At 38.2% G+C, this 18,191-nt stretch overlaps 2 protein-coding genes and 1 pseudogene across 2 annotated transcripts in view; 2 read left to right on the forward strand and 1 right to left on the reverse strand.

Annotated features, from left to right (window-relative positions):
- Positions 1-250: 250 nt before the first annotated feature.
- The window catches only part of LOC131782811 (uncharacterized), a 40,243-nt gene continuing 22,302 nt past the window's right edge, over positions 251-18,191 (forward strand). Inside the window, exon 1 of the mRNA XM_066160912.1 lies at positions 251-394. The gene's annotated coding sequence lies outside the window, so the exon portion shown is untranslated. The remainder of the gene's footprint in view (positions 395-18,191) is intronic.
- On the reverse strand, positions 1,307-3,922 carry LOC131782835 (uncharacterized; annotated as a pseudogene).
- LOC136277967 (uncharacterized) lies at positions 13,695-17,194 on the forward strand. The gene is made up of 3 exons (XM_066160929.1): positions 13,695-13,962; positions 15,647-15,976; positions 16,629-17,194. The coding sequence occupies exons 1-3, from the start codon at positions 13,899-13,901 to the stop codon at positions 16,694-16,696; spliced, it is 462 nt and encodes a 153-aa protein (XP_066017026.1). The 5' UTR covers positions 13,695-13,898; the 3' UTR covers positions 16,697-17,194.

Below are 18,191 nucleotides of genomic sequence, written 5' to 3' on the forward strand. Positions count from 1 at the left end.
TAAGCTCCGTAACAACACACGTGTAAAAATATCGTATCTTTTCACATGTGTTGATATAGACAATCAACTGCTGACACGTCACTCGCCTTTGGCACCACTCGGTCAGATTGATGAATGAATGGCAAAGCGTTCACGATTCTCAATACAAGTCGTTTGTCGGAGCTTTCTCGAATTACGGCAGCTAAAACGCTAAAACATCCGTTTCGCTGACAGACAGTGAGGTTTTAAAATTTTCTAGAAGGGGAAGAAAATCAATGTATTATAAGAAAAACCGAAAGTTACGTATTCAGTGGCTTCGGTGTTAGCATGCCTCTCGGATAAGAATGAAAATCGACAGCTGAAAGATTTGCCACTAGCCGACTTTGGCCGTTCACCTGAAAGACTTCTTCTATCGGTAAGGACAAATGAGAATTTTGTAAATTGAAAATTAGGACTATTGTTGTTTTTGTAATCATGATTCAACGCATTTTTCCATTTTAGGAGTTAGCGCCAACGCACTACAGGGCTATTGTGTTTCTATGCTAGACAAAATAATACATGGTTAGCATGGTTCGCCGCGCTCACTCGTTAGCTATCAAGTTACACACCCGAAGAGAAATTCCATATCTATGCGCGCCCATGTATTACGCATGTATGTGCAGAAAATTGTATTCTTGCTTTATTTACCAACATTAACCCAGATTATAAGTTTTAATTCTTAAAAGTTCTCTCCTACGAAGCCTTTCCATGCTAATTACGGTAACAAACTATTCAGTTGCAAGTTCTTGGATTTTTTCAGTGATTGGGTTGTGTTCCGAACTAACATTGTAAAAACAAAGGATTTTGAGCACCAATGCACTCATCAAATGGGTGCGTTAGATCGTTATTCAAAGACTAGTAGAAGGTTTTTGTCAAAGCTCGATGAAAAAGTTTTCTGTTCTAAAGTTTTCTATTTTTCCTCAGCAATCATTTTAAAGCACACTCACAGTGTACTACAATAACGCAAGTTTTATTTATAACTTACGAGAACTATCGGGTCAGTGGAGACAATTTAGAGGCTCAGGGCAGAAAACGGCAGGAGGTTGAGAAAGAGAAAGAATTGGAGAAATTGCATCGCTGCTTTTGCTACTATTTCGGTATACCAGCTAATGATGCATTCCATGACAGAGTATGATCAAGGTATACTGTTCGGTTTTTGTCAAAGCAACTCATTTCTCATTTTCTCGATGAGATATTTATAACTTACGAGAGCTATCGGGTCAGTGGAGACAATTTAGAGGCTTAGGAGCAGGAGGTTGAGAAAGAGAAAAAAATTGGAGAAATTCCATCGCTGCTTTTGCTACTATTTCGGTATACCAGCTAATGATTCATTCCATGATAGAGTATGATCAAGGTATACTGTTCAGTCACTAATCCGCAGCCCCCTCATCGGCTCTAGGCTAGATCTTAGCAGTTGTGAAGTGCTCGCCTGATGCTTTTCCATCAATATGCTGCTCATAAGCGAGGTTCCTTCTGCAGCGGTGCCCACGCAAGCGAAAGACAACTACTGCAGCTATTAAAAAAACTGACACACCTATGACTACTGGAAATAACCACATAGGACTTCCTCTATCGTGTGATGTTTGTGTTGGCATATGAAGAACTGGAAAAAAGTTAGAAAGCACTTTAGCAGGAAGGATGATTATCATCATAATCGTCGTCATTATTTCTGAGCAACTTCAACTAACTAACTCCTTGAATAGGTAATGATTCCATTCGGTTTCTAGTGAGGGAGTGTCTGTTGTTTTCAAATCGTTTAACACAGAACGCGCCAATGAAACGCTCTGGAAATGAAAATTCAGTCACCAACATAAGAATATGCATTAGCAATCTAGTTCATGGGTATTTATTTCAACAAACAAATTGTTAAAACCTGTTAGCTTTTGTGATCCATAATCATACTCCAAAACCGTAACCACCATCTCCTTATGATCTTCACCAGCCTGGTTGTGAGCGCTGCACAGGTAGACTCCGCTGTCGTTTGGCGTTACTCCATTGAGAACCAATGTATCATTACCAACAATTCTCCCCTGTTTCGTCCGTGTTATGGTTGGTGTAGGAAGACCCTTTGCTTGGCTGTTTATTCGCAAGTTGTCCCCAATGTTCACTGAAAAGTTTTCCTGTTTGGGACTGGTTATCTTAGGAGAAACTGTTGAGATATTTGAGAGTAAGGTTTCTCTCAATCAGAAGTGAATGTCAAAGAAGGAAAGCCATCACAAATACTTAAGAGTGACTAAGATGGGGTCCTTAATTGGCCCTGAATGACTATGGGCAAGGGGCTCTGAGTGGCCAGAGGCACATACTCAGAACATATTTGCCCAAGTACCCCCGCTTCCGGGTCTGTGGCATTCCTCCACAAATGAAATGTAACAAATATATTACCCTCAAGAAGAAGCATCACAGGATCCGTCAAAGGAGGCTGATGAAGGCCAAGCTCAACCTGAAGACAATAGTGATTCTCCCTCATGGTTAAACCATGGAGTGTGAATGCAACTTGAAGCTTGGACATGTTAAAGTCGCAGCTAATTTTCTTTTCGTAGTTTGGTCTTATCAGTACTTCACCGTGTCTATCGATGACCAAGAGTCTTTTTTTTCAGGAATCCTGGATCTTTCCAGATTCCAAACACCACTTCAAATATGCTACTATTCCACGTCTCTGAGGGAAGCAAACCAAGCGTCCAATTAAGCGTAGCTTTGTCTTCGCTACGAGCAATCAGGGGATCATTTGGTCTAGAAACAATTTCAGGATACCCTCCTTGGCAAAATACTGTTAAATCGTGGAAAGAAATGGAAAATAAAAACAATAGAATGGTTATTATTGCCTAAATGCAGGATCAGAAGCGACTTCGTAAGCTAAGTTGTCAAATCTCTCTCGTTGACCAAAGACCGAAAAACTCCTTCCGTACTTTTTCCCTCTAACGGAATTGCTCTAGAAGCTTTTTACAAAGCTAATAATGTATCAGTTTGACAAGTAGACTGATCAAATGCAAATGGTCTTTAGGTGCGTGTTAACGATTTGTAGTTTCCGCGTATTTCATTTCCATAATTCTGGATTCCTTATTTTCCATTCGTGTACTGAAACACTGTCGATTGATTTATGCACAGACTGAACCTAAACAATGGTCTTTCTCTTTGTCTTGTTCTTTCTCGGAAATAAATCACCTGAATATTTATCAAAAATCGTAGTTCAGATGTCGCTCTTTAGCTTTTGAATATTTTTTAGAATAAACCGGTAGCGACTACATCGCAAAACATACGGTCATTTAATTATTTATGAAAGGTCTTCCACAAGCAGTGTCTTCAGCCGCTTCAAAAATATAGTCCATGGTCATCTCTTTCTTAAACCAACCGTTTGCCGATCCTGTTTTTCAGATTTCTCTGTTGGGTCGCAAAATCCTTGCTTTCAGGTCTGGAAATTCGAAATATTTTCATTCTAATTTAGACTTTGTTAATCTAGTAAGTCTTAATATATCTTCCGTACACCAAACATTTAATTCTCTCTTATTGATGATTACTTTCACTTTCACCTTAAGCAGTTAATCTAGAACGAAAAAACCTTTTTTTTGTCTGTGTTAAGCATCAATTTCTTTAAATATTGTTTCCGGTGTTAAAATCAGGCTACAAATGTACATAATTTCGGTTTAGACTTAATTTCCTAGTTTAAGGTGGTATGACGAAGAGGCACTTCCGGGTTTGTGCGTTTATCCGATCGTCGGCTTCAGTTAACTGGTGAGATGAGTTGCATTGTTGTAGAAGGTCACGATGAAAGAAAAGAAAAGAATGAAGTAATCGTTTGATTACTGACAATGTCAACACTGTGTTCTTAAACCTACCTGGGAGCCACAGAGACATGATGAGAGTAGCTGAAAACATCAAACATTAAGGTCATGATAATAAAGGGAATGATCACCAACAAGAGAGGCAGATGAACAAAGTCTTCATATTAGCACCACAGAAATATAATATACAGATCAGTATGGAGAATATGAATACCCATGATAGGGTAGAGAAGGTTAAGTTCACCTGAATGGGTGCTGGTAAACATTTATTTTCATCTTTTATTTCATCACAACTATAATGTCTCCTGCTAATCCTATTGGTATAACACAGTTATCTGAGTGTACAGTTTACATTAAAAAAATCCATATTTAATTTGCTTACATCAAACTTATAATTAGCACGAGAATAATGCCTTCCATGCACCTGATAATTAAAACTGTACAACAGCATTTGCATTATCATTGTTATTCTAACTACATACACAAGACATTCAGTTTGAAAAATTTTTTTAGGATGAGTGACACTCCGTGTTCTAGTATATGCAACATGATACAATCTTGATATGTGTGCCCTGAAACTAGGGTGCACATAAAAAAACCACTAAAAAAACAATCAGAATGACAAGTATAATTGCAGCAGAAACTGCTCCTGCGATGATGACATGATTTGTGCTTCCTGTACATACAAAAGAAAATAGAAAAATTAAAGAATGACAAGTACAATTTATGATTTAGAAGAAGTAATAATTGAGATTATATAAATGATTGTGTGTTCAACTTGGTTAATTTATCAGGATATATTAAGAGAGGTTAACATGAAACAAATGCATTCCAAATGAACTTTCAGCTTAATCAATGAGCCTTACATAATTCATGCATATGTTGATTGACGGACTGGGTGAATGACAAATGGATAGATTTTCCAATTTAAAAGCATCATCCATGAGAATTCAAAATATCTTGAATACAAGAACCCAAAAACTTGACATGCTTTATGTCTATTTGAAAAAAGAAAACTTCAAAGTAACAGTACCTGAGTGTACATTAATTTATGACATACATGTAGCTGCCTCAAGTTTTGGAGTGGCTTTAAGTAGTAAACTAAGTAAAACTAAATGTGTGAATGGATTTTCAGATGGACTGAATTAATTTTATACCCAATATAATGGAGCTTAAGCCTCACACTCCATCTTCATGTTACCCATTAGATACCTAAATTTAATCCTTAATTTTTCATCCCAGCTGCATGAGTGATTCCTTTTTACCTTTAGAAACTGGTTCCTTGGAGCCTGAACCTGTATTGGTTGAAGCCTGAGTAGAATTTGGTTTACCTGTGATAATGAAAATGGTAAGTCTGTAGCATGCAATTTGCTATGTATAAACAAAGGAAAAAGAGTCACCCAAGCTTTATGAGATTCTGGCTGCGTTGAAACCTGCAGTCAGTCAAGGTATTGAATAGGATAAATTTATAACTGTACAATAATTATGGGACTTGTGTTGTCATTTTACATTTAAAGCAAATTAAAGAAAGAAAAACTGTATAATTAACAGCATGCCGATTTGCCTCACAAGAAAAACTTTTTCAGTAAAGGCACTAAGTTAATTATTATTCTGCTCGAACATTTCCTCATGAAATACACCTTTTTACCTGAAGAAACCTGTTCTGTGGAGCCTGAGTCCATCTCAACAGTTGTCACCTTTGTTGGCTCTGGCTTATCTGCAATGATGAAAAAGCAGATTTGTGTCATTATTGTTTATACAAATGGAAAAGTTGAATTTAACTGTTCACCTTTTCAGTAAATAGATACAAAAAGGCAAGTTGGAAGACAATATGATTCTGCCAAATAAAATTGTCCTAAAACATAAAGCAATGAAGAGTATTTTTCCTAACATAAATTCCTTATTCTATATATATATACATTTTCTTCACTGCTGTATATGAGCCACAATTTACGTGGTTGTACAATCACATTAGTTGCACAATCACTTCATTGAACTCAGCCTTAATTCCTCAGGCCACTGTCAGGGCCACAGTTACTCAGCTTGCACAAACCTTAAATACAATTTAGAGGTATTCCATAAATAGCTACATGCAGACAAGGATGCTCTTTAGATACTGTAATTTCCGGCCGTTTACCCGCGGGTAATCTATTGATTTTGCATTAAACGCGCGCCACTGCGGGTGATAAGGAGGTGCGGGTTATGTGACAATTTTAAAATCTACTGGTAGTTGAATTGAAAAAAATTCTCACCTACCTGCGTTTCCACCTCTCAAATGAATTTTATTGCATTAAGAGTGCCACAGAGCGGCACGAAAACATGATGTCGACTCGAGTTTATTTCACGCATAATTAGTTGCGTGACGAACAAATTACTATCGGCACGCGTGAAAACAAAACCTTGATGGTGACAAAAATAATCCAAAGATATCCGGCGCATCAATAACAAATTTCCATTTAACACTAGCTTGAGCTTAAGAGAATTTTCCTGTTTTAAGGGACTTTGTTAGGCCCAATAGAACCGGAGATATCGATTTTTTTTCAGAAATCGCCGACAGTACTTTATAATTCAAGTTAACACCCACCCAGCTTTCTTTCAACAAATCAACATGGCGCTGAGATTTGGGTATGGGCCGCTAGTGTTTTTACTGTATAATTTTATCAATAAATTACATGCTAATATTGACACAGAATTGTGCACGTGTCTGAATTTCTTTGACCTTTAAACTCGACAAAGAAGCTTTCAAGTTTTCGAAAGTTAGATCAGACAACTTTTAAAAGACTGAAATGTATCACCTTAATGTCACGTTTTCGCCACCAAAAAGTTGAATAACATAACGTGCGGGTTATCCACCAGTGCGGGTAATCTGTTGACTTTTTTTTTCGCCTTATGCAATAATGGGCCGTTGCGGTTAATCGGCCGTGCGGGTAAACGGCCGGAAATACGGTAAGTACCCTGGGCTGACTGAGACAGACGCACATCCTGAGGTATTTAATTTAAAGCAAAGTAAGAGCCAACCAGGATATCCTGACATCAAGTAAATTAACCCTTTAACTCCCATGATCTGATTTTTAATTCTCCCCTCTAGATGCTACACATTTCCTTTTAAATTGGTTATGAGAATTTGGTGTTTGATCAAGGTAATATCTTGTATCTGATGAGTTCAAGTATTCTCACTACCAGTTTGCTGGATAATGCGTGGATATTATAAGGAGAAGTTACATGTTAATCATTTCTTGGAGTGAAAGGTTAAAGTAAGCCATCTGACTTTACCTTCGACAGACAGCATGAAACTCTTCAAAGGTTGGGCTATAGTACAATGGTGATTAGATCCTAAGCAGTAAGGATATACCCTGTAACAGCCTTCCATCGACTTGGTTACATCTCTTAATGTGGTTATAAGAGTTTTTTCTCCTGAATGTCTAAGACCATAATTTTTTTTGCACCAAGGGTTTGCATGGTAACAGGTTCCACTACCATTTTCTCCTTTTAGGAGCTTGATAATGCGGATTAAAGGAAAGCCTTTACCGAGGTATACAAACTCAGCCTGTTGATTGTCAACTGACATGTTGACCATCATTGTCAGCGTTCCACCAACAGGAACTGCTGAAAAAAAAAAAAAAAAAAAAAAGTATAAGCAAATAAAATGTCATATTTGTCATACACCTATACACTTCTCGAGAGCCTGGGAAACTAAAAGGTATATTGAAGCATATATTGCTAATTTAATCTCAGTATATGTACCCAAACATAAACAAGATGCCGCCTTAAAGTTGTCAGAGAATGAGTTACTAACTTACTATTGACTGTAGGTTAAGAACAGGGGTGGGAAATTTAGGCTTTTGACACTGTCAGTAGTCACCGTGAGTTTATATTAGTTCTACGTCAAAAGTAATTCGCTCTTAAGGCCTTGTTTTGGCTGATAATGTCCTTGTGAATGAGCTGAAGGACTGATGTTTAAGAACCAAAAACATACAAATCAGTCAATAAATAAATTATAAACAGAAATGTATTTTTGCACTTGCCATTATAATTTTCAACACTCAGGTTCTTAGCACGTCTACATGTTGGTTCAGCTGTAAATTAAATGAAATATTGTGATTCAAGGGTCACTTGCAGTAAAAAGTATTTGCACTTTTCTAATAAGTCTTAAAATCAGACCCTTAGGAGAGTTGCCATGATGCAAGCTTCTTTAAAAGATCTTATTTTTCCGCTTCTGAGCCTCTCATCATAAACCACAGGGTTGTGGCAATGAAATAGATTGTACCCTGCCTATCAAAGTGTTATCCACTTTGTACAAAGATAGCACCCCGATGGGACGCAGGTGTCGAACGCTGTAATTGAAGGTAACGTATTTCACTGCGCATGCCCAATCGTGACTCGTGAAAAAGAATCCTACAATCACAGGACAGGAAATGCCAGCATGCGCATGAGAAATTTCAGGTACATGGCTTTACGTCCTAGATACATTTGGGAAACGGTCGTTCGTTGACATATTACAAAGCTTAACTAAAGCGAAATCATGATTTAGTGCCGCTCTCGTTAAGAGCGGTCCTCTCGACTTCTCGTCGGAAAAAAGTTCTCTTTTATTTTTTGCCTATGAAAAGGGCTTAGGATACATGTTTCAAAAATGGTCAACGAAAGTTGTTCTCCAATTCTCTCTTTTTTCCAAAAATAATTTTTGGCCAGACCACTCGTGTGGACAGCGATCGAAAGTGTAAATTTCATAGATTGTGTCCAGCGCGCAGGGACTGCAATAATGTAGCACACGGAATTGTATTTTGCTACAACTTACAAGATGTATTCAGTTAGTTCACAGACAAAATATGGAAACTTCACCTGAGATATTTTTCATACTAGCGTGATCAGAGGAGACCCTTCTCTTCGACCTTAATGTCACCAATTTGTACGAAAGAATTCTCAAGATGCAGGCATTAGTCAGGCTAAAATAGCATTTTCAGAGAGGGGGGCTAGCTGCGTTCCGTGTGCTGAATCTCGGGAGAAACTGCAAGAATTCTTTCAGAATGTATGCGTGTTGTTTTGTAAATAACACTGTAACGTATTGTAACTCGTTTAGGTGTCCTTTTAAGCTACGCGATATGTCTGTAATGACCAGAGTGCCAAATTTTATTCTTTTATTTTGATCCTCTCCACACTGTGCGCAGTTCACGCCCTGATATTTCAACGTTCTTCTTTGTTTACTTTGTAAGTCACGCAAGCGCGCAAGCGTTACTACCGATCACGTTTAACTTAAAATCCTCAAGGTAGAAGATACGCAAAAGAGGTTTTCAGAATTATGCAAATAATAGAAATAGTAGAAATGGTAGCGAAAGCGTTAGTACCGATCACCTTTAAAGTAGAAGATACATTATCGAAGTTATCAGAATAATACAAATAATAGAAATAGTAGAGATGGTAAGTTCTGAACTCGGTAAAGAATTAAGAAAGATGTTTTTTCGTCTTGTCACGCGTCATGAGGACTCAGAATTTTTCCTTTGCCCCACGCAAAAATATCTTTCATATGCAAATGAGAGTCTTTAACACGAGCACAATTGAGCAAATACTTGCGTTGCTTTTAAGAATGGGGAATGAAAGTTATAGACTCACCTGCGAGTTTGAGGCAATCGATGACCTCATTGGTGTAAAAAAAAAATACACTGATATGCTTTTTTAGCCCGATTAACGCCTACATTTGAGATTTCTTTCCTACAAGTTAAGGAATTTTTTTTATATGCAAATTGAGGTCGAAGAGAAGGGTCTCCTCTGATCACGCTTGTATGAAAAATATCTCAGGTGAAGTTTCCATATTTTGTCTGTAAACTAACTCAAGACATCTTGTAACTTGTAGCAAGATAGAATTCCGTGAGCTATATTATTGTAATCGCTGCGCGGTGGACACAATCTGTGAAATTCACACTTTCGATCGCTGCTGTTCACACGAGTGGTCTAGCCAAATATTATTTTTAGCTTTTGGCGACGCAAGAAGCGAGAATTGGAGAACGACTAAACTATTTTTGAAACATGTGTCCTAAACCCTTTTCATGAGCGAAAAATAAAAGAAAACTTTTTTCCGACGGGAAGTCAAGAGGACCGCTTTTAGCGAGAGCGGCATGAAAAAACCGTTTCAATTAAAAATTGAAACGATTTTGGTCTGGATGGGTGTTTTACCTGTTGGTAAAATAATGAATGAGTCCGCATAATAACACGACTAGGAGAGTTTGTTCCTCACACGAAACAACGAAACTAGAATGTGTTTTTGTTACACTTACCTCCGTCCATGGGTATCATCCAAAATAGAAGGCAAAACGTGATCTTCGTCATTTCTTGGTCCATGACAATCTTTAACTCACACAAATGAATAGAGGGGGTGCGTCGGTGGTAGAGTATAACAGGGTAAATAAGTATTATCAACTGAGTTGTTAACGTAAATTGCCCACCGTAAGGAGTTTTAATTGTGTAGTTTTGCGTTAGCCCTTCGTCAGAGCGACACGTCTTTTTCCCGAACTTACAGAAAATAATTTAATTTGTACTCGTGCTTCGTATTTGTAGTTTTACCTCGCTGTCTGATTGGTTGATCGGGACAATAAAGAAACAACTCACGCCTCTCTCAATAAAAACTTTGTCGATTATTAATATACTTCGCTCGTAACTTGATAAAAGGAGAGAAATGAAGGGAGTATCTTTCATGAAATCTTTCATGTTTGAATATTGTAATCAATTTAGCTCTCACACTGTATAGGGTTAGATGAACATTTCATATGAACAGAGTAGATGATAGATATAACTTGGGTACATGCCAAGATTTTCACTCCGTAGTTTGAATAATTAACAGTGTTGTGAGAGAAAAGGTTATGGCCTTTCGCTTCTGTAGGAATCGATCATGTAAATCCTATCGTTTGTCATCCTTAACGAGACTAAACAATAGGGAATTATTTCTATTTCTGGATATCCGAGAAAAGTTTATTGTTTTAGGGTTTGTTTGTATGGTGTTCCGCTGTATCTAAGAGATACTCATTGTTGTTCTCCAAAAAACATGTAGAAGGAAGTTCACAGTCAAACTCATTCCCAAGGCAAGAGAACTTGTGGCATTTAATAACGGCAAAAAATGAGATGGCTTTTGCCGCCTATTCACGCTCCATGTTCGCGACAAATTTCCTGGCTTTACATCAGAAAGGTGGCTTTCAAACTTGATACAGTTCTCTTATCTTATAACTAAGCGAGGTGTCCAATAGATGCGAAATATAGCTTTGATTCACCCTGAACTTAACCTCTTCATTTCTAGGAAATCGGGAGTCAGTCAACCGTTACTACTCAGAAATGTTGATAAAATTTCGCGCTTATCCCTTTCCATTTTCTTATGGATCGATGGCCGTTTTTACACCTATGACATATTACTTCTCTAAAAGAACTTGGGCAAGTAGCAGCATTTGTTAATATTTTATGCTTCCACGCACTACAAAGGTAGTTCATTTGGACGCATAATGCGTCTCTTTGAAGACAGACTGGCAAATGACGCATTATGCGTTTTATAAGACCCATTTTGAAATCACTAGTGCGATTTATTCACGGATCGTACCAAAAAAATGGGGAAAAATTCAATTTCAAACCGGCTCAGTACTGTATGAATAAGATATATGAACTGACCAGGTCCAGTGTTTGGGCGATCTCAAAATGGATGTAATAAAGTGGTAATTGAACCTCGTGTCGTGCAATTTTGGTCTGAAATCGTACTTGTGATTTCAAATCAAACTCGTGCGGCGCGCTCGTTCCATTTTGAAAAGCGTATGATTTCAGCGCAAATTGCACCCCACTCAGTTCAATTATCATTATTAACGAAACTTTGCTCCGTAATGCGTCTTGAGGACGCAATACAAAGTTAGTTCATCTGAACGCATGATGCATCTCTTTTTTTAAAGACGGGCAACAGATAATGCACGTTTTAAAATGGGATCGTGTTATAATTAGAAAAAGGGCCACGGTTATGTGTTTAAAGTAAATCGTCTCCTTCACTATTGGTCTTTAAAGTCGCTCAGAAGAAATTCAATTGTCTCGTCATACCCTCAACCTTTCTTTGAAAAACGGTTCATCTTAGATTTGGTATTTATTCGTCCACCATTTTCTGTTCCTCAACTCCTCAGGACATTGCTTGTTTCTGTTTCTTATTGAAATCGGGTTCTTCTTAGCGACTTCCTTTGCTTTTCTTCTGCCAGAAGACAATTTTAAAACTTCGAACACGGCCGAGACTCCATTGACCAAGATGACCGTTCGTTTTAATTTCGCCGCGCATAAAGTTATGAATTAGACATGGTTGATGCTACTCTGGTTTAAAGATTTAATGAATGTAACTGAGAGGTTACAATTCATAGACCCAACGTTGCGACACTCCTGTCTAGTGCCTTCATCAGGGGTGATCTAAACCCTGCAACAGGAGGTCCTTTTATACGCTCACTAAGTAGCTGCCCTTTTTTCTGACGAGGTGCAAATAGGCGTCAGGAAGTAAGCCGCCATTATCACGATTAAAGGAGCGTGGTTTTGAGACAAAAAGACAGCAGATGAATAATATCCTCCACGGGCAAAAACTCCCTGAGTCTCTCCTCCGCAACCTTAACGGCATGATTGATGTTATTTCTGCGGTAACCGGAAATGAAGTGGAACGCCTCTTATCACACTTGAATTCAGTAGAGCCGTCTATCCAATTCATTCTTGAGTTTGAAAAGGATAGACATTTGCCCTTTCTTGATTTCAATGTGTACAGAGGGGAAAGTATATGGGACAGACCAAACGTCAATTTGGCACCCGTTTGAAAGAGCATCAAAAAGCGGTCTTCTTTTGCAAAAAAGAAAATTCAGCTTTATCGAAGCACACATGCCTAACTAACCATACAATTGGGGGGGACAGGTCTAAAATTATCTCCTCAAATCAGCGTTAAAGCTGTTATAACGTTACCACCTGCGCCTTTGTTTGGAAGCCTGGCAAATTAACTCCGCCCACGCTCCTTCAAATCGTGATAATGGCGGGAATAATACGTCTTAAGAATAAATAAGACGTTTTAAATATAAAAACGGCCATCGATCCATAGGAAAATGGGAAGGGATAAGTGCGAAATTTTATCAACATTTCTGAGTAGTAACTCTTGACTGACTCCCGATTTCCTCGAAATGAAGAAGTTAAGTTCAGGGTGAATTAAAATCAAATGAACCATTTCACAATTTCATGTTCCAACTCGACATAGGCAACCAAACCATTTATCAATTGGCAAAACTATTCATGTTTAGGGTGTTCTGTTTCATGAAGGAAAACTAGACCGTCTATAATTTGGCCATGCCATTCCTTTATTAGCTATACTATCCTGCAGCTGATCCTTAGACCAGCTTTGTATTTGCTGATCTATTTGACATCCATGTATTTTTGGTGGTGACGGCCGCTCATAGTAGAACTTTCCAAACATTTCATCAAGTCACGCATTTATTATGTAATTTCCGACTGTTAAGTCTCATTACGGATGACAGACGATAGGATTTACATGATCGATTCCTAGAAAAGCGAAAGGCTACAATCTTTCTCTCACAACACGATAAATTGCTCAAACTATGGAGTGGCAATCTTGGTATTTTAAGTTTATATCTACTATCCACTCTGTTCATAGAATAGATCGGATATCAAATGTTAACCTAAGCCTACACAGTGTAGGAGATATTTTGACTACAGTATTCGAACATGAACGATTACATGAAAGATACTCCCTTCATTCTTCTCTTTTACCAAATTACGAGCGACCTATATTATTTATCGACAAAGTTTTTATTGAGAGGCGTGAGTTATTTGTTTATTGTCTCGATCAACCAATCAGACAGCGAGGTAAAACTACAAAATATGAGCCACGAGCACATTCTGAATTATTTTCTGTGAGTACGGGCAAAAGATGCTTCGCCCTGACGAAGGGCTAACGTTAAACTCCTCAGTTAAAACTCTTTACAGTGGCCAATTTACGTTATCAACTCAGTTGATTTACCCTGTTACTTTATACCGCTGACGCAGCACCACAGTACGTTTCTTTTGAAACTTGCTCCCTCTATTCATTTGCGTGAGTTACAGACTGTCATGGACCACTATATGACCAAGATCACGTTTTGCCTTCTATTTTGGATGATACCTTTAGACGGAGGTAAGTGTAACAAAAACACATCAACGGTTGCGTTGTACGTGTCAGCACGAAGTATTAGGATACTCTTTGCGCCAGACTCTGTCTTAAATAAACCTCTCAGATTGGTAGTTTAGCTTGAGCGTAGTCTGAAACCTTATCCTAATCATGGTCAACAAATGAAATATTATATGATGTTGTTCACTGGGTGTTTGCTTTCATTTATATTTTGATTCACTGGGTCAGACACTGGATATTAATGTTTACACTGAGCTCAAAGAAAAACGAGAGTCTGTGATCTTTTATAAAAGAACCAACCTAGCCACTCTAGGAATTTTTTTTTTCTCAAAATAATCGAAGACTGTAAAAAGGAAGGTTTCTCTATTTCATCCCCGGGCCTAAATCTAAAATATCATAATAATTAACGTATTTGTTAATCATTATGAAAGAATCGTGCTCACTTTCGATGTATTTAACCTGTCAAAATCGATACATTTTCAAATCCCAGTTATTAAACCCTGATCGATTAGATAAAGTGGTAACAAATAGCGCACACAGAGTAAACTACACTAATCTCATGACAGGATTTATGAATGCCACGGACATTCTAGTATCTGCTTAAATTAACAGCTGCTCTCTCGAGGACCTCGAGCGTGGTCTTTGCGGACTCAGCAGCTGGTAATGGAGCATCAATAAATCAAGGAAGTTTGCACAAAAGTCCTCCATAGGATTGCAATTTTGCAGTCGCAAAAAGCTATAGCTCTGAAAAGTTTCATCGAATTCCTTAATCTAACATTTCCATTTGTTGAATCAAACTGTCACGTGTGACCTGTAACTTGGTGACCAACTTCGAGGTGGCATTGATAAAGAAACTCCGGCATTGTTCGTGTAGCTGTGCCCTCCCCTTCCCGCCCCACCTTGAGGGGGGGGGAGGGTACGGCTACACGTAGGCTACCTAGGGATCTCTGCGATATTTCAATTGGTTTGTCACACATTCCTCTCGATAACATTTGCGTTTAGCCGCTATTCGAGATCAGTGGAGGCGCGTAATTGCCGCCCAGATCGAGGAGAAACCGGAACCCAAATAAGTCAAATAGGAAAAACTGAAAATTGCATCGAATATCAAATCCGAAAACCCGTCAATATTTTTCGCGAAAACCGAAAACCAAACGCTAACATATGGAAAATCCGCAATCCGCAACGAACACCAAAACCGAAAAACCGAAGTTTTTTGGCACAAAAACCGAAAAACCGATCTAAAATATAGCCAAAACCGCAAAAACCAAAATCCCAATGCCCCCCTCAGGCAGAGTACAATCTATTTCATTGCCATAGCCCTGTGGTTTATGATTAGAGGCTCAGAAGCGGAATAATAAGATCTTTTAAGGAAGCTTACATCATGGCAACTCTAAAAATTTAGAATAAATTTATATTTAGAATAAATATAAACTCATGATGACTACCTGACAGTGTCAATAGCCTAAATTTCTCACCACTGTTCTTAACTCACGGCTAATAGTAAGTTATTAACTCATTCTCTAACAACCTCAAGGCAGCTTCTTGATTATGTTACGTTCGGGTACATACTGAGGTTAAAATAGCAATATATATGCTTCAACATACTTTTTAGTTACCCACGGGTCTCGGAAGTGCATAAGTATATGACAAATATGACATATTGTGTGGTTTTCCTCCTTTTTTTAAACAGTTTCTGCAGGCAGAACACTGACGATGATGGTCAACATATCAGATGACAATCAACAGGCTGATTACATATACCTTGGTAAAGGCTCTCCTTCAATCCGCATTATCAAGCTCCTAAAAGGAGAAAATGGTGGTGGAACTTGTTACCATGAGATCCCTCGCTGCAAAGAAAATTATGGTCATAGACATTCCGAAGAAAAAACTCCTAATATCACAGTAAGAGATGTAATCAAGTCAGTGGAGGGCAGTTACAGGTTATATCCTTACTGCTTAGGATCTAACCACCATTGTACTACAGACCAACCTTTGAAGAGTTTCATGCTGTTTGCTGAAGGTAAAGTCAGATGGCTTACTTTAACCTTTAACTCCCAGAAGTGATTAACATGTAACTTCTCCTTATACTATTCACGCATTATCCAGCAAATAGGTAGTGAGAATACTTGAACTCATCAGATACAAGATATTACTTTGATCGAACACCAAATTCTCATGACCAATTTACAAGGAAATGTGTAGTATTTAGAGGGGAGAATTAACAATCAGATCATGGGAATTAAATCATTAATTTACTTCAAGTCGGGATATCCTGGTTTTTTAGGTGCAGATAACACAAATGATGCCATCATCACAGGGACTGTTTTTTCTGCAATCATAGTTGCCATGATCCTGATTGTACTTTTAGTGGTTGTTTGTGTGCACCCTCGTTTCAGGGTGCGCATATTAGGATGTTGTCAGGATGCGTATACTAGAAGACTGACTCAACAGGGTTTGTATAAGGAGCTGGGTCCCGGGTACCGGTGTCCAAGTGGATTTGGACCCCCCTAGATTTGGACCCATTCCAAACCCTCTAGCGGATATGGACCTCTCAGTCCAAATCCGCCAGTGGATATGGACCCCCCGGTCCAAATCCGCTAGCGGATATGGACCCCCCCCCTCCAAATCTGCTAGCGGACACTAATTTATTTTGTTATTATTCAATGCTTAAGTGTTGGGACGACATGGTACAGTACGACTTGTGCGAGGAATGGTTACACATGAGCTGCGAGAGATTTAAGACCGCCCAGGAGGGCGAGTGGCTCTGTATTATCTGCAGACCGCCAGACTCTAGACGTCTTCGTAATTGTTAAGGCGTTATTTCGGATCCCTCGACAGTCATTAATCGTTGAAATTAGAACATAAGATTGAGTTCGATGTAATAGTCTCCACTTTTGTTAAGACGCAGACATAAATGTTGATTTGCATCTGAAATTAAGCTGAGAGTTCCAATAATTCGGAATAGAAACATTTTTACTTAATTATCATAGGCTTTACGAACGATTTAATCACGGTAGGAGTAGTTAATTCGTTCTTGTTCAGAAACTCTTTAATATTATTTAATTAGAAAATCAGACTGTTATTTTTGTGACTGGACGCAATAGTCCCCATCATTGTTATGACGTTTCGTATCTATGTTGATTCGCATCAGAAGAAGTAAAGATTTTTTGTAACAATTTCAATAGTTCCAATTCAGTTAGTTTGTTCGCATGCATCTAATTCTTGCGTATACTGTACGACTCGTTACAATAAATGCCGCAGAATTGGAACGAAATGGCTGTTTTCTTTACCTTATTGAGTAATGTTGTGTCGGGATTGAAAAGAACATCGAAGAAAAGCTTGCTAATATAATGAGTTACCAAATACGATACAAACGATGCTTAAAAGGAAAGTTCGGTAGGGGGGGTAGCGGATTTGGACCGGGGGATCCAAATCCGCTGTGACACCGGCACCCGTCTACTTTGAACAGAGTACCCGGCTACTTTAAGTACGAAAAAAATCGTCAAGAAAAAAATTATCAACCTCAACTAAAAACTAACTCTTCCCTGTAAGTTTAAAACACTGCACTTATTTATCAATTACTTGCCATTAGATCGTGGAAACAAAATTTACTTTGACGGGAAAGGCGCTGCGCGATAGTCGCGTCCTTGGGACTGTCTCTTCCTAAAGAGCCTGGCTGATAAGCTTTTACATAACTCTTGAACGTAACGTGCCACATGTTTAAAAGCAATTGCGTTCTGCGGCGTCATCATGGCAAGCAAAAGAAAAAACTCAAAGCATCCTAGATTCTTTTTTAAGAAGTTGAACATTTTTACTCTTACATTGTTTACACATTCCTTGGAGTGAAACATGTAAGCACTCATTTACACATGAAAAGTCAAGTGCAATGACCCAAAAATTAAATTTAAGTTATCCGGTTTTAACAGGTTTACAGCCGGTGAAAAGGTTTTTTGAAAAATTGCATACGCTTTCTATGCTTTCCATTATTTAAACTGTTCATAAAACAGAAAATGAAATAAACAGCAGGAGATGAATGACGTCATAAAAAATGCTTATTAGCTGACACGTGCGTCTCAGGGAGCCAACATTTTGTTGGCTTTCAAAGCGTAAATATTCCGAGTAATTGAAAGAAACTTTGTTCCAATTTAATTTTCATTCAAGATAAAGCTTATGTGGCTTTTTTGGTGGCGTTTCATTATCGCCTTCAAATTTTACTTTTGCTCTTACAAGCATGC

Source organism: Pocillopora verrucosa, chromosome 14 (genome assembly GCF_036669915.1).
Source record: "Pocillopora verrucosa isolate sample1 chromosome 14, ASM3666991v2, whole genome shotgun sequence".
In the NCBI taxonomy this organism is placed as follows: Eukaryota; Metazoa; Cnidaria; class Anthozoa; order Scleractinia; family Pocilloporidae; genus Pocillopora; species Pocillopora verrucosa.